General features: G+C 41.1%; 1 protein-coding gene across 4 annotated transcripts in view; it reads left to right on the top strand.

Moving 5' to 3' along the window:
- Window positions 1–17021, top strand: part of Chchd3 (coiled-coil-helix-coiled-coil-helix domain containing 3) — a 290084-nt gene that overhangs the window by 67185 nt on the left and 205878 nt on the right. For all 4 annotated transcript variants that reach the window (XM_045161122.1, XM_045161120.1, XM_045161121.1 and 1 more), the window contains exon 3: window positions 4796–4877. In XM_045161122.1, coding sequence (XP_045017057.1) covers window positions 4796–4877 — 82 coding nt within the window. The remainder of the gene's footprint in view (window positions 1–4795; window positions 4878–17021) is intronic.

Below are 17021 nucleotides of genomic sequence, written 5' to 3'. Positions count from 1 at the left end.
CAGTGTTGTGTCCCTTTACTGACCAGAAGTGATGCCACCACTGGCCCGTCACTGGCATGTCTATTTCAGTGGCCCTGAACTTTCTTTCCTGCTCTGTTGGTGGTGTTTTTCTGTCCCCATCTTTGCCCCTCTCCGTGCGGTCTACTTAGATAACCACCTTTTATCTGTGTCCAGTCTTTCTCTCCTCACCTCACATCAGATGGCACAGCAGACTGGGGTGGGCAGAAGGTACAGGGAAAGAAACAGGCCTCCTAGTTGAAATCCTTCCTCATGACTGCCTGGTGGCTTCCTTCCATTCACCCAGCTGGTCACCACTTAGTAATGTCACCCTCCCCATTCTGTTCCAGGTTTACCACCCCAGGGTTAAAATGCTCATGGCTCATTTGGCTTGTCCTCTAGTAGAAAGCCCGTGTGTTAACAGGTATGAAACATGCTATGAAGATAGGATTTAGGCTCAGTGAAATGAGTCAGATGCAGAAAGACCAAACTGCATGATCTCCTTTTTCTTTTTTTTTTTTTTTTAATTTTTTTTATTATTATTTATTTATTTGCGAGCGACAGACACAGAGAGAAAGACAGGTAGAGGGAGAGAGAGAGAATGGACGCGCCAGGGCTTCTAGCCTCTGCAAACGAACTCCAGACGCGTGCGCCCCCTTGTGCATCTGGCTAATGTGGGACCTGGGGAACCGAGCCTCGAACTGGGGTCCTTAGGCTTCACAGGCAAGCGCTTAACTGCTAAGCCATCTCTCCAGCCCTGATCTCCTTTTTCTATGGAATCTAAGATGTTGAACTCACAGAAGCACAGTGGGGGCTTTGGAGGGGCTGGGAATAGGGGGTTTGAAAAGGACAAACTAGATGAGTGAGTGCTACAGGGATTGTGAAGTCTTGGAGCACGGACTTCATCATGTGTGTACTTGAATTTTGGTGTAAGCAGATTTTAGGTCCTTACTTGACACTTACGAGAATGATAATCATATGTGGTAATTGATGTGCTAATTTATTGCAGTAATTATCATATAGTTTATGTAAATGCAAAATGATCATGTTGAATATATAATGCTTTTTTTGTCTACTATATCCCAGTAAAATTGGAAGAACAACTCAAAATAACAAAAAAAAGTAGATGTGAGACTTTTATTAACTTACTTGGAAAACTTATTTGACACCTAATACTTAGGCTTGGTATGAGGTCTTGCAGAAGCTGAGTTTTAGTTGGTTATGAACTTTGAGAATCTTACTGACTATTCCTTGGCGGGAGGGGGGGGGTTAAAAAAAAAGCTACTACAATTTGAACTATCCTAGGATCAGACATGTGATTTTATGTGTTAGGTCAGGGTGGGCTCCTCAAAATGGAGTTATCAAAGATAGCAGGATGTCAACAGACACAAAGAAGTGGGTCATTCACATTCCTCAAGAAACCACCCAGCCATCATCCCTTCCTGGCCTAACAATGACCCCCCCCCCATGCTTTCCTGTAAGTCGCCTGGTTACTGTTTTGGTGTCACACCCTGCCTATGGTAGATATCCCCTAAAGAGCCTTTTTTTTTTTAACTTTTCCCTTCCTCACCTTCCTCTAGCTGAAGAGCCCTATAAAGCCACTATCTGGTTGACTGTGCTCCACTCTTGCTTGAGTCAGTCCTGTCAGCTCCTGCTTCTCCTGACTGAAAGCTTCCATCTTTGCCTCAGAGTGGTCTCTGTGGTCTTGGTCACTCCAAGCCTTGCATAGATTGACAGCATGCCCATTCTTCCTGGGATGTTATTATTTCAAAACCATTAATAGAAACCAACTAAGATTAACTGGGGTGCAAGCTGAACTCCATATAGTTTCATAGAATTTGACTTTTTCAAGCAGAGATAAGGTTCTTTCTCATGCTTTCACTGTGATGTAAGAGGCAGAGCAGAAGGGAATCATCTGGGAGGAAAACTGCCCGGCAAGGTTGGGAACTTTGCTATCATCTCTGCACTGTAGGTGACTGGATGGGAATTAGACACGTGTTTCTTTTACTTCCTGATTTCCCTGCCAGTGTTCTTTTTATTAAATCCACCGCTCGCTATGTGGAGCTGTATTTGTTACTTAAAGTACACAGCTTTCTCTTTAGTTTACTCCCAGAGTAGTGCTGCCGTCAAATAATCTCATCTAGAGCATGTTGGGTGGCTGAGGCAGGAGGAGTGTGAGCTCCAGGCTAGTCTGGGCTACCTGGTGAGAACCTGTTTAATAAGAACGCACCTCAAATCAACCAAACCAAATCAGAACATACACGTGCACACACACTACAGTGACCCGAAACACAACGAAAGAAATCCTGTCCCCACCAGATGTCTGTCCTCATCTACTTTCTGCCGCCATTCTGCAGGCAGCTACCAGTCTATTTCCTGTACCTATTGTTTTATCTGTTTTGGGCATTCTTATGAATAGAAATATATAGATATAGATCTATGTGAAGTCAGACCCCAATGGTCATATATGCACTTATTTGCATACATTTCGAGGCATACCAATTTATGCCCCTTGCCTATTTTTAAATATCTTCTAGATTTGCTGTGAGTTGTTTTTAATACCTTTATGCTGCTATAATGTTTTTATTTTACATAGGTCATTATTTAAAATGATATTAATATCTGAGGGGAAATCATTACAGTATAGATTTGTGTTTTTCTGCGCTATTATACATGTGTCTGGGTCCTTAGATTTTTTTTTTAAGAGAACTTAAACTATATTTTATGTTTAATTTTTTAAAAAATTGTTTTTTAAAAATATTTTTTTATTTTTATTTATTTATTTGCAGTGAGAGAGAGAGAGGGACAGAGAGAGGAGAGAGAGAGAGAGACAGAGAATGGGCACACTAGGGCCTGTAGCCACTGCAAAGAAACTCTAGATGCATGTGCCCATTGTGCATCTGGCTTACTTGGGTCCTGGGGAATTGAACCTGGGTCCTTTGGCTTCTCGGGAAAATGTCTTAATTGCTAAACCATCTCTCCAGCCCTAAAATTTATTTTTTATTAGATATGGACATACTTAGTATGTAAACAACACATGCTGGTACTGTCCTTTCCCTCATCCCTGTCCCTTTTCCTAAGAGTCCCTCCTCATTGGGGATACAGGTCAACCCTATGGGGATTGTGGGGGGCAGCAGTCAGTTATGAGGAAGAGGCAATGTCTCTGTGCATAATGTCTCAACTTGTGGCTCTGACAATCTTTCCAACCCTCTTGCGCAAAGTTCCTGGGCTATGTTGGGTTTTAAGTAAGTCTGCTTTGCTCTTTGGATTTCTGGTTTGGTAGGTGTTGAGTGTCTTCAGTGTCTATCTCCTTCACCCTTGTGCTGATATCAGGTTCACCAAGGAAGCAGCTCTCTTGCTCATTTCCCCAGTTCCTCCGTGGTTTCAGCTGGGGCTGGGGTGGAGTGCGCTGGGTCATTTATCTCCTCAGGTCCACTTGTGGTTCTATACCATGCCTGCACACAGTCTGGCCCAGGGAACTCTGGCTATGAGTGATATATATATATATATATATATATATATATATATATATATATATATATAAATATAATTTATTCTTGTGGTGTGAGTCTGTTGTCAGTTCTGATTTGTAATTTTTTTTTTTCTCTCTTGTGTGGGTTCTTTATACTTCCCTGATGATGTGCTTTGAATCGGTTGCCATTTTCTGATAGTCTACAACTGAGTGAAAACATCCCGGACACAGGTACATCTGATGTCATCAAGTTCTGTATCCAGATGGCAGAAACACTACAGTGGAGCCTTCCATGTCGTGGGCCTAGTCTTTTGAATTCATCCTCGGGTTCTGGGTGTGCTTGGGGTCTCCCAGCGTTTCCAGGTGTTTGGTCACATTTGAATATGTTTCAGTGACGAAGAGATGCTTTTGCTTATTTATCTGTTATTTACCATGATAGCGCTAAGAATTTCTACAAGACATATTGTACACTCTTTTAATTGGAAAGGCCAGATGTTTCCAATCAAGTCCCCAGGTACTTAGGGAACTCCAGCTGTGTTCTCAGCATTGTTCTGTCTCTCTCTGCAGTTGTTGGCACTTGAATTTGAATGACATGCATTTCGGAAAATTGGGTTTCCCCAATTTCCATAAATCAAAAATGCCTATTTTTCATAAATCATGGGAAGATGAGTGTAAATATTCTCTCTGTAATAAATGATTATGTTAACTATTTAATTACTGAAGTGAGAAGCTTGTGGAATCACTTTCTTCCCTAAAGTCCCCGACAGCCTGACCTCTCTTTAACTTTAGGGCATCATTTTAGTGACCTTCTATTTAATGGTTTAGTCCCCATTCAGTGGTAAGCAGCTCCTGGAGTTTATTATACAATTTGGCAGGTGCAGAAGTTTCTAGGTCACCAAGGGACTCTTGATTAAATTACTCCTGAAGTGCACTAATTGGGCTTCTGCACAGTGCTCAGGATGTTCCAAGGAGACACTGAACACCTGGCAGAACTTTGCTTACCCAGATAGACCTCAGATTTTTTTAAATTTAAACTTATTTTTTTATTTATGAAGCGACAGAAAATTGGCATGCCAGGGCCTTAGCACCTGCAAATGACTTCCAGATATGGGTGCCACCTTGTACACATGCACCATCTGTGCACATGCGTCACCTTGTGCATCTGGCTTACGTGGGTCCTGGAGAGTCGAACCTGGGTCCTTAGGCTTTGCAGGCAAGCACCTTAACTGCTAAGCCAACTCTCCTGCCCTCAGTTTTTTTTATCTTGGATTTATTTTTAGCAAGTCACTTGTTCATGTTTTGCTGGTTTTGTTTTGCTGATTCTAGTTTCTGATGATGAATTGAAAAGAAGAGTTGCTGAGGAGCTGGCCTTGGAGCAAGCCAAAAAGGAGACGGAAAGTCAAAGGCGGTGAGTTCCGTGCACCGTGGTGGGGTTTTGCTGCACTTACTGTGAGAGCAAATGTTTTTTTGAGAAGGATACTTGTAGTAAAACACATTATTTGTACAAGGCTGAACTTGAAAATGTGCTGAACATATGAACTTGGCCATTCTTAGTTTTGGATTATGCTTTTTAGAGCCCTAAATTAGTGTATCTCTTAAGAATTACTAGGTAAAAAGAGTGCCCTGGGTTTTCTCAACATCTGAAAAGTCGTTTTTGCATGTCCCTCAGGAATTTTTAAATCTGTCATTCTATTTTAATATTGAAAATTAAATTGCCCTTTGCTATACATTAATGTGAATAATATAAGTAACAATATCATATGTTGCACATAGCTAGATTAACAAGTAGTACTAATTCATAATATATTCAAAAAGATCTTATAAAATTTGCAATTGAAAGTGAAGGGTCTCTGTAATTTCATGATGCAGAGATAACCATTCCTTAACACCTTATTACAGTAGATTTTTCTCCATCTTCTTATTGCCATTATTAACACAATAGTGAATGATAGGTAACAGAATGCTCACTGAAGAGGTAGTAGCGAGCTGAACTCAACCAAAGACCATCGTGGGGTACTTGCTAGATGAAGTTTGCATGCCTGCAATGGACTAATAGACAGTAACGTAGGTCCTTTAAGTTCCTCATGTGCTGGTTCAAAAAGAATGACAGAGAACTTAAAAAGAGCAGTGCAGGGCTGGAGAGATGGCTCTGTGGTTAGGGTGCTGGCTTTCAAATACTAATGACCATGGTTCAGTTACCCAGTACCCATGTAAAGCCAGATGCAAAAAGTGTCACATTGGTCTTGAGTTCATTGCAATGGATGGAAGGCCCCAGAATGCCCATATTCTTATTCTTTCTTTCTTTCTCTCTCTCCTTGCAAATAAACACTAACAAAGCAGGGCGCATTTGAAAAGTAGTTCTTGGAGGTCTAAAGTGTATACTTATTCATAAAAATGTGTGAATATATTTTATTCCAAGATAGAGTGGAGTGCTTCCCATCTGTGCAGTTTCTGAAATTTGCACACAGTGCAGAACATTATGGTTATGCGGTCATGTGAGCGTCTTTATCTTGTGAGCAAGCACATGTCTCCATGAGTCGAGGATTAGTATAAACTTGCTTGTTGTCGCACCCCCCTCCCTTAACTAGAGAAAGCTATCGTGAGGAATCTCGCACTGGATCATAGTCCTCATTGGCTGTAGGATCTTCAACATATAATTTAACCTCTTTGGGCCAGAAATAGTTCATGCTCCAAATGAGGTGAGAGAAACATGTTGTCTAGTATGTTTCCTGCCTGACATACTGCTGAACTTACTCAAATTTGCATATGGAACTGAAAATGATTTGTCAATAAGCCTACCTTTTTCTCAGGAAATTGAGAAGACTTAGGACTTAGAAAATGAAGATATAATTTGTACTGTCAAAAGGGCCTGTGAACAATTCTAATAGTTTTTCATGAAACACTTTCTAATTATTTAATTGGAGTTGGTTGCTGGATGTATGTATCTGATAGCAAAGTTTAAATATTAAAAATTCAAATCACTTTCAGTAAGATACATAGTAAATTAATATGTTATGGTAGCATTTCTTACCTTTTGAAATTTTATTTTTAATTAGATTATATTTTCTTAAAGTGTTTTTGGTCAAATTCAAATACATTTTGCTTATAGTATTTCACACAGGTTTTTTTTTGTAAAATCACTTTCTTTTTAAAATATATTTTTATTTGTTTATTTATGATAGAGAAAGAGAGTGAGAATAAATGAATGAATGAATGAATATGGGCACACCTTATTGAACTGGCTTATGTGGGTTCTGGGGAGTCGAACCTGGGCCCTTGGGTTTTGCAGGCAAGTGTCTTAACTTCTAAGCCATCTTTCCAGCTCCTAAAGTCACTTTTATTAAAATGGGTGCTTGTGTGTGCATTTCCTTTGCTCTGCTCTGGGCCATGAAAGAGAGGGAGAGGGAGAGGGAGAGGGAGAGGGAGAGGGAGAGGGAGAGGGAGAGGGAGAGGGAGAGGGAGAGGGAGAGGGAGAGGAGAGGGAGAGGGCAAGGGCAGATGAGCTGAATGAAAGGTGCCAGTGAGAGCCAATTTAATATCTCATGTGGAATGAGGGTGGCAATTTGGCTTGTAACCTCCACAAATGACTATTGATAACGAATTTACTTTCTGTCACCTTTTAAAAGGGCAGAGGGTGATAGAGCCATTATATTTTCTTTTAAAAAATGCTTTGTTTGAAGCCTTCTTCATGAAAACTTCCAGCTGTCAAATTTTGCACCCCCCCCCCATGTTCTATGTGATAGTTCTTAGAAAAATCAATAGCTGTTTTTTCCCCCTCACCAGAAAGAATACTTTAGCAAAAGCATTAAGGAAGATTTCTGCTCAGTGTTTTAAAAGCAACTCTTTGGAGTGTTGTGTGTTGTTTAAATTTGAATAGAGACTTGCAAGCAGTTTCACAAAGTGGTTCCTCATGCCATTATACTGTAACCTATACATATCCTGGGGCCAAGTCTTCTCTTTTCCCCTTAAATCCACACTTTGTCAACCAGTTTGCTGCAACATAGGTGCATAGACACAATAATTTCAAATAAATTTGTTTGGAAAAGATTTGGGGATTAAGTTTCATTGTCATATTTCTCTTTATAGAATTATTTTTAAAGTCCCCCACCCCCAAGATAGGGTCTGAACCTAGCCCAGGCTGGCCTTGAACTCAAGGACATCCTCCTTGCCTGTGAAGCCTAAGGATCCCCATTCGAGGCTCAATTCCCCAGGTCCCATGTTAGTCAGATGCACAAAGGGGGCGCATGCTTCTGTAGTTCGTTTGCAGTGGCTGGAAGTCCTGGCATGCCCATTCTTTCTTTTTCTCTCTCTCTCTGCCTCTTTCTCTGTCACTCTCAAATAAATAAATAAAAATGAACAAAAAATGAGAAAAAAAAGTCAAGAAGTAACTATACTCTAGCTAAGATTTCTTGCCTGTTATTTTTAAATGGGACATTAGTTGAGATGTGGCCTCAGTTTTAATTATTGGGAAAATTACATTAGATCTGTAACTCTTAAAATAACTCAGTTTAACAAGTAGGTTAATAAATTCCCCATAAATTTTTATCAGCTATCTGATTCCAAGTACAGCCCCATTTATGTTTTCTGTTGATAGCAGAATGAGTGCATACTTGCAACCTAAAACTTAATTGTACTTTCTAGTGTCTCATACTAGTGAAGTTGACAGGGATGGTTCTTTTGTTTCAATCATTATATTTAATGATTTCTCTTGATTTTATTATTAAGTATTCAATGTTTGGTGGGTGAAACAAAGATAGAGTGAAAGAGAAAGTTAGCTCAATACAAACCAGGCCTGTGTGGTTATAGTCATGTTTAAAATATGTAATGTAACAAATTGTGTACTTGATCATGGTGCTTGTTACAAACAGTTGATCAATTAAATGACTCACCGGAACAAGTTATTTTTCTAATACTATGGGTGGTTGAGATGTGGTTTGCCCCCAAGTAGTCACATGTTGCCGATTGGGTCTGGAACCATGTGGAAGGTGATGAACTCTTTAGCCTGTCCTAGTGGGAGGTGTTTGAGAAGACACTGCCCTTTGAAGTGATTAAGGAAGATGTCTCTCATTCAACCTTTGAGTTTAGCAAGGGTGAGTTGCTGTAAAAGCAAGCCTGGTCTGAATCTCTGTCTTGCTTTTCTGTTTGGTCATGCCGTTTCTCTGTGTAATACACATTCTTGCTATGATACCAGCTGCCCAAAGGTCCTTACTAGAATGAAACTATTTTGTGTGCTATGCCTTTGAATCTTTAAAACTATGAGCCTTCTTCAGATATTTTGTTATCGTAATGAACTATAGCATGTGCATATTCTCCATTATAGTAAAACAAGAACAGAAATAAGTTGTGGGGGCATGATACTGGGGATTGAACGTAGGGCCTCATATATGCTAGGTATGAATGCTGCTGCTGATCCTCACTATATGCTGGTGTATCCCCAGCCTATGTCTTTAACTTTTGACTTGAGACACCTGGCATAAATTTTTGTTTTAATGTAGTATAGTGCTGAACTCTATTTTCCTATTATAGATAAAATTATACAGTCAGGAAAATTTTGTACCCTCAACCTACATGCACTTTCTAGATAGATAATTGAAGGAAGGGCTGGAGAGATGACTTAGTGGTTAAGGTGCTTGCCTGCAAAGCCAAAGGACTCAGGGTTCCATTTCCCCAGGACCCATGTAAGCCAGATGCCCTGGTGTGCCCATTCTCTCTATTTCCCTCCCCTCATAAATAAAATAAATAAATAATACAATTTAAGAAAAATACAAAAGTACTCTGAAGAACAAGTACAATTAATAACTAATATTTATCAGGGAGGGCCTATCATAAGAGTGTAGTGTTTGAAGTGACATTAAGAAATCAGTTTGCAGGGCTGGAGAGATGGCTTAGTGGTTAAGTGCTTACCTGTGAAGCCTAAGGACCCCAGTTCGAGGCTCGATTCCCCAGGACCCACGTTAGCCAGATGCACAAGGGGGCACACGCATCTGGAGTTCGTTTGCAGTGGCTGGAGGCCCTAGCAATGCCCAGTTTCTCTCTATTTCTCTCTGTCTGTCTCTCAAATAAATAAATAAAAATAAAAAATTAAAAAATCAGTTTGCAGGCGGTATTTTTAAAATTTAATTTATTTTTTTATTGACAATTTCCATAATTATAGACAATAACCCCTGGTAACTCCCCCCTCCCACTTTTCCCTTTGAAACTCCACTCTCCATCATATCCCCTTCCCTTCTCAATTAGTCTCTTTTATATTTTGATGTCATGATCTTTTCCTCCTATTATGATGGTCTTGTATAGGTAGTGTCAGGCACTGTGAGGATATCCAGCCCATTTTGTGTCTGGAGGAGCACCTTGTAAGGAGTCCTACTCTTCCTTTGGCTCTTTCCACCACCTCTTCTGCAATGGACCCTGAGCTTTGGGAGGTGTGATAAAGATATTTCAGTGCTGAACACTCCTCTGTCACTTCTCCGCACCTTCTGAGTCATCCCACGGTCACTGCTATCTGAAAAGAGAAGTTTCTCTAACCCTAAGTGAGAGTAGAATTAGTGTATGGGTATGAACATTAAGAGAAGTGCTTACTGGGCAGTTTGGTGAGCATGGTATATACATTTAGCCAGACAGCAGCAGACGTTATACCTCTAGGACTCATGACTACCCCTGTTGTAGATTTTCAGTATCAGGGATGTATTCCCGCCCATGGAGTGGGCTTCCAGTCAAATTAGAAGGTGGTTGGTTTCCCCTATAACAGACATGCCACTATTGCACCCATTAGCTCATTTGGCCTGGCTGGCCAAATTTAAGACTTGGAGTGTCCACTGTTGAGTATCTTCACTGGTAATTTCTCTCTCCCATTGAACTGCACGCAGCATAGCCTTTTCTAGCTTTCACAGACTATACATACATGCATACATACATGCATACACACATATGTCTATATGCACATATATGTATACATATACTTATACACATACATACATATACATATGTATATGTATATACATATATGTATATGTATGTATGTATATGATGTCAGTCTGAACTGACATGGGCAAATGAATTTCACTCCTAATATTCAAAGACATTAGTTACACTGCTGATTCATTTCTTCAGTGACACACAGTTGATATTCAGTTGTGGCCTATACCTCCCTGCTGTGCCATGTCTCCCAGCATGTGGTCCCCATCTCAGGGAGTGGTGACATGTTAGCTTTGCCTCCATTGCACCTTTCATGTATGAGCTGCTTCTGGAGTATAAACTCCCCAGTCTCTTACATTATTTTTAGTAATCTTCATTTTTGCTGATTTCTTCTTCTGCTGCTGCTTATCACATTGATACTGTTTTATGCCCACACATTCCATTTCCTTCTGCTTCAAGGTGGATAAAGGCTGACGTGTTGAGTGTAGTAGGAAGACCATGTGGTGTGCATGTTCGCCACCGATGATCTGCAGTGTGGGGTGTGTGCATGCTGGGTACCGGAACTGCTTTGCTGCTTTCATCGGGTTTACTCAAGTGGCTTGTCTCTGTTTTTAACACAGTAACTGCTTTTCTCTAATTAACCATTGTAGAAGGCTGGATTATCCACTTTGTGTTTTATGCATGTCTCCTTACTATGTTTTTCAAATGCAATTTTATTTTCTCTTGATGCTCTGCTGCTGTGGAATCCGACTCTGAATCCTATTTAAGAAGCTATTTTTACATAGTGGAATCTAAAACCTGGAAAACCAAAGTCAATCAAGCATGCCGTTGACATCTGTAACTTTCTCACTCGTAATAGCAGCAGTGATGTTCAACCACTTATTCTTCAGATGTTTCTTTTGACAGTAATTATGGCGTTTTTTTTTTCCTCATAAAGCATAGCGTCTGAAGTCATTTTTTGCCAGCATTGGGGTGTGTGTGTGTGTGTGTGTGTGTGTGTGTGTGTGTGTGTGTAAGTTTGAGGCAGCTAATACTCCATTGTGTTGTTCTATTGTAGCAGTCAGTGTTGAAGTTTCTCCATTACCTGGAGCAATCTAGGTTTTCTTTTCTTTTTTTCTCTTTTTTGTTTTTTTGAGGTAGGGGCTCACTCTGGCCCAGGCTTCCCTGGCATTCACTATGTAGTTTCAGGGTGGCCTTGAATTTTCGTTGATCCTCCTACCTCTGCTGGGATTAAAGAGTGCTGGGATTAAAGGTGTATACCAGCATGCCTGGCTTCAGGTTTCTTTTTCTTTTTCTTGTTTTGGGGTGGGAGAGGGCGTTTTAATATACTCTGCATATATCATTTAGTGTGTCTTGATCTGTTAGTGCTCAGCTACAGCACTGTCTTAACTTCGGCTGACTGAGATGGACTATGCACAGTTTTTCAGATAGCAGCAGAACCTCACTGGAATTAGACGGGCTGTAGCTCTGCTTAGCCTGTTGGAAGGTGAAGGTGTTCTGTTGTTTCTCACCATCATAGAGACGCTATTCAGAGGCCCTGACAAAGCCGGCAGTGGAAGTACCTGCTGGCTGCTGCGAGGTGTGTGGGATGAAAGCGTGGTTAGCCCGTCCCCCACGTTTTCTTCCCAGAGAGCTGGTGGTTAACCTGTAGGTGCTGATGCTAAACTGGGTCTTTATTCAGGATGCACTTCTAGTGGGTGAGGAGGGCGTTTTTCTAATCCAAAAAGCACTTACTGAGTAGACTCGGTCTGTTCTGTTTTAGAAGATGGGTGGTCTATGGCCTGATGTCTGTTTCCTTAAGGCCAGAAGTCTATCTTTTGTGAGCAGTGGTGTACCCGAGTTGGGCCTGGCCCTGGCTGATCTCAGTCCTGCTCCTTGTGCAGCCCAGCCGCTGTCCTGCCAGGCCTGTGCTAGAATTCTGCAGCGCGGAAAATGTGAGGAGGAGGCTCACCGCGCAGGCGGACGCACAGGACCTGCTTTGCCCAGTGAGCCTGAGCTGAATGGGGCGCAGGCAACCTGTTTGTCAATCACACTTCAGTTTTATTTTAGGGTTATACTTCCCAACAGTGGCATGTTCTGTTGTTTAAGTAATAACCCCTTCCCTCTTCCTTTTGAAATCTAGCCTGGAAGTCCATGCCTGTTTGTGTGCATGTTTTTGGTAAGGGTACACTTTGAATTTCTTGTTAGCTCAGTTCTTTGACTTCAGATTGGGTTCGTTTTCTGAATAGCATGGTGGGGGATATTCCAGAGCAGATGGCTCCCTTTGGTGCAATGTAGAGGTGAGGATGTTCTTTTGGTCACATGTGCCAGCAGTGTGCTGAGCCTTGTCATTTCCATGGAGCAACTTGGGCACTTCCAAAGGAATCTTTCAGCCTCCCTCCTGGAGTCAGGAAGCAGTAGCAAGGTGCAACAATTAATCACTACTGGTTGGAGAAGGGAAGACATTTTGCATTTCTCTTCCTGTATTCATCCTTAGACTTAAAAACAAAATCAGGAAACTGATTATTCTGTTATTTTCGTATTGGTTATATTACTTAATGTGTTGGATATTTGGCTCATAGTGTTTGTTACTACTGTTTTCTTTTCATATGAAGGTCAGAGTCATCACATTTGGTTCATAACTTAAGTTTTTTAATCAATTAAGAAGTTAGCTGCTAGCCGGGCATGGTGGCCCATGCCTTTAATCCCAGCACTCAGGAGGCATAAGACTAAATTGTGAACTGTGAATTCCAGGTTGGCCTTGAGCTAGAGTGAGACCCTGTCTTGAAAAACAAACAAACAAACAAACAAACAAAACATTAGCTGCTGGTGAATTTGCTGTTGAACTGAAATACTGAATTTCTCCATTGACGTTATGTGGAGCCAGTATAGGAACAGTTTATTCATGTTTACAATTGCTTCCTTGCACTTAACCTATTTGGATTCTCCAGGCTTCAACTATTTTATTTCATTCGGAAAAATTTTCAATTTGTCTCATTAAGATGATTTTAATATGATTTTTTTAAAATCAAGCATAAAGTGTAAAAATGGAAGTTAGACATGTAAGTATTCCAACCAGTGAGTTAAATCCAAGTTCCAATATGACCTCTTTAAAATGGATCACTTAAATTTCTTCTTTCCCAGCTCCATTTTTGCGAGTGCTGATTATAATAAAAAAAAAAAACTGTCTTAAAAAAAAAATAAAGTCACTGAAACCACAGATTTAATGTGAGAAATGTGTATTAATTAAAAAGCCATTATCTAACAGGGTTTCTGCAACTCTTTTATTATTTGTATAGAACCAAGTAGGTTTGACAAAGAAAGGTCATTCCTCAAACTACTGAAAAAAATGTTGCTCTGTAGAAAAATTACCAACAAAGTATGCTTCTTCTCCTTCCTCACTCCTCATAAAGTCACTTCTGCAGAGAAATCCTGGGGCAAATGTATTGTTAGCAATGCTACATATACTTTTTTATTTTAATAGTTTTATTGGTGCTGAGGAAGAGTACACAAACATTTCAGTTGCACACAAGTCTTAGCACATATACCAAAAATGTAAAGACCATGTGTTGTTTCCTCAGAAGTTATTCCATTGACACCCGGCTTCAGTCTTAGAGGTGTTTTTCCTTAAGAGGCTCTTATACACAAGCATCTTCAAATGCTTACAGCCTCTGCTCACCTCCTACTGATCCACAATTTTAGCATCACATATACTGCAAACACAATTTTTTTCATCATTCACAGTGCATTATCAAAATCATTAGGAACACTGGACTACCACAACTGGAGATGTCACAGAGCACACAGTACTAACAGGGCAGTGACCAAGGAGTGGCTTTTTGCCTTTTTTTTTTTAAGGAAATGAATCTACTAAAAACAGACTAGGAATAACAGAAAGTATTCAAGACAAATTAAATGCACAAATGTGACTCCAAATTGCTATTTAGCATGCTTTGTATTGTAGGATATAAAACTGACCCCCAACTATGGAATGTTGAGCTGACACCCAAGACAGTCAAAGCCTCCCATAATTCAATATCCCACTGTTTTCTGCTTGTATCCAAAAATAAACAACCAGCAAATGATTTCACCTCTTTAGAAAAGTCATTGACACTTAAAACACAGGGTGAGGTGAGATTTCCTCCTTTTAAAAAATGTTTCTAGAGCTACTAAGCAACTTGCATTTACAAAATAGTTGATAAAAACATTCCTGTGGCTTGTCCCAGAAGGGAGGCCTGCGCTGGCTGCCAGGGGCCCCTTTATCTCCGCTGCCTCAGAGGCCGGGCTTCCTCGCCCCTCGCCTCTCTGCTCAGTCATCAGTCTCTGGCTGGGTCACTCGGTCTGCTTGCCCTTTGCTCCCCTCTTCCCTTTGCCTGCACTTTTTTGTCTGAAGGTTTATCCTTTCCCTCTGCTTTTTTTAAATAATAGGTTTGCTTAGCTTCCACTTTTGCGGACAGCCTGGCCGACCTGCACTTGGACTCGTCTGCCCTTCGCTAGGCCTTCTGCCGAGCTGCCCTTCCTCTTGGGCATCTTGGTGCCCTGTGCTGTTGCTGCAGGCCAAGGTGCCAAAGAACCTTCCTGAAGCTATGCTGCCTGGCCATTGCTAGGGCTGCGGGGGTCCCATATTACCTTACTTTTAAAGAGAACAAGAGTCAGTAATGCTGTGTAAACTGCTCTCCCCCATCCTTCCAGCCCTCCCCCCCCCCCCCAAAAAAAAGAATACTTTCCCAGACTGGCCTGGTGGTGGTGCATGCCTGTAATCCCATCACTGGAGGCCTGAGAATCAAGAGTTGAAGGCCAGTTTGAGCTACATAGGGAAACTGTGTCTTAGGAAAAGCAGCAACAAACCCCAACTTTTCAAAGGCAGGGACAGTGGCATACACTTTTAATCCCAGCACTCAGGAGGCAGAGGTAGGGGAATTGCTGGGAATTTGAGTTAAGGCCAGCCTGGGCTAGGGTAAGACCCTGCTTCAAACAAAACAGAACAAAACACCCCGTACCACCCCATCTTTGCCTAGGACAATTGATATTGCTCGTGTCAGGATAACAACCAGTCACATGTTGTAGCAACAGCTCACACTGGTTTGAACCCTCTTTTCCAAGCACCATATGTACTTTCTTATCCTCTCTGTGTCTGTGAGGCAGAATCTGACCCACTGGTATCTTACTCTGTGGGTACAGTGGTCAAAGCACAGAGGAATTCACCAGTTGAAATCACCTGTCGTCTTACTGCCAGAAAGGACAGGAATGGGGACTGGAAGCCAGGCAGCTACAGACTCACTCGTCGCTTCGCTTGTCTGTATCGCAGCTGCCAAGATGGTTTCTGTCCTACCTGGTTTTCCTGTTAGATGTCTGTGTGTCCCCGACATGAACCTCCTTCAGGTCGAGTACTGAAGACTTATGTTTTTATATGGCCAGCTATGCCGTGATTATGGAGCACAATAAATGAGGAATTTAGTTCAAAAAGATTTGCAAATGAAAAGACTTTTTTGGTGTTTTTGTGTTTTAATTCATATGACTATATTTTGAAGTAACTGTCAAAATACTGTCATAGCAGATGAAGATTAATATTTCTGTAGATTTTGTTGGAAATTGTGCATTTTTATAAATCTGTCAATGTGCAATTCAATTTTTATAGAATTTAAGAAAAGAAGCGCAAACTATTATTCAAGTGAGTTTCTGTAACTTGTAATAACGTTATATATGTTTTTCTTAGCAAGCTCTTGCAGCTGTTAAAATGTGAATACGGTTTGTTTAACAGAAGATGAAGGTGACATCAGAAATTTGATTATGAATTACTCTTCTTTCCTTTTTCCTGCCTTTGTGTTTATTATGCCTTCCCTCTTCCAGTGAGTTGGGCCCTGGTATCATGTTCATTACCTCTCCCTGTCTCCACTCCCACCTTAGTGGAAGTCAGTAGTTCTTACCTGTGGGGACATTGCTTCCTTCTTTCATGGGGCATTTGGCCATGACCCTTTAGGTTGTCACACACAACACTGGGGATAGTGGCATCTGACAGGTGTGGTCCAATGATCTGCCAAATATGCTTCAAGGAACAGGACAGCCTCTTATCACAAAGAATTGTCCTGTTGAAAATGTCCATAGCTGAGGTTGAGAACACTGGCACAATCATTGTCATTTTTCACTGTACTTTCACGGAGTTGTCTGCAGGAGCCATGTTGTACCTTGTATTTTATTTTTCTTTCTTTTACAATGAAGTCTCAGTAAGCTTAAAAAGTGTATGTATTTTAAATGTGGATGCTATTTATTTATTTGTGGACATTACATTGAAAGAGCTGAAGAGCAAAAAACCTTCTGGTCTAGGGGGCTAGCTAGGGACACAGGCCCTGGTGAGACTAGAAGACAACTCCAGTCTGAACCTAAACCTGAGTAATCAAAACTGCAATAAGGGGCAGCTCTTGGTTCTCTTCCTGCTTCTCCCTTCCTCCTTCTAGGGATTTTTGGCAGGCTTGTCCCTCCCCCACCAGTGAGCTCTGTTTGGGTCCCCACTCTTCCTGTTGACCCACCAACCAGTCAAAGCCCTCTGTGCACATTTTGACTTAACCAGTTAAGCTCATTCCACCTTGATACCTAACTTCTATGTGGCCTGAGCACAGACCTGTCCTCAGGACATGAAAGCCCTAGTACATAGTCTGTTTTC

This window comes from Jaculus jaculus, chromosome 10 (assembly GCF_020740685.1).
Source record: "Jaculus jaculus isolate mJacJac1 chromosome 10, mJacJac1.mat.Y.cur, whole genome shotgun sequence".
Taxonomy (NCBI): domain Eukaryota; kingdom Metazoa; phylum Chordata; class Mammalia; order Rodentia; family Dipodidae; genus Jaculus; species Jaculus jaculus.
Note: the sequence above shows the minus strand (reverse complement) of the source record. Positions and strands in the feature narration are given on the sequence as shown.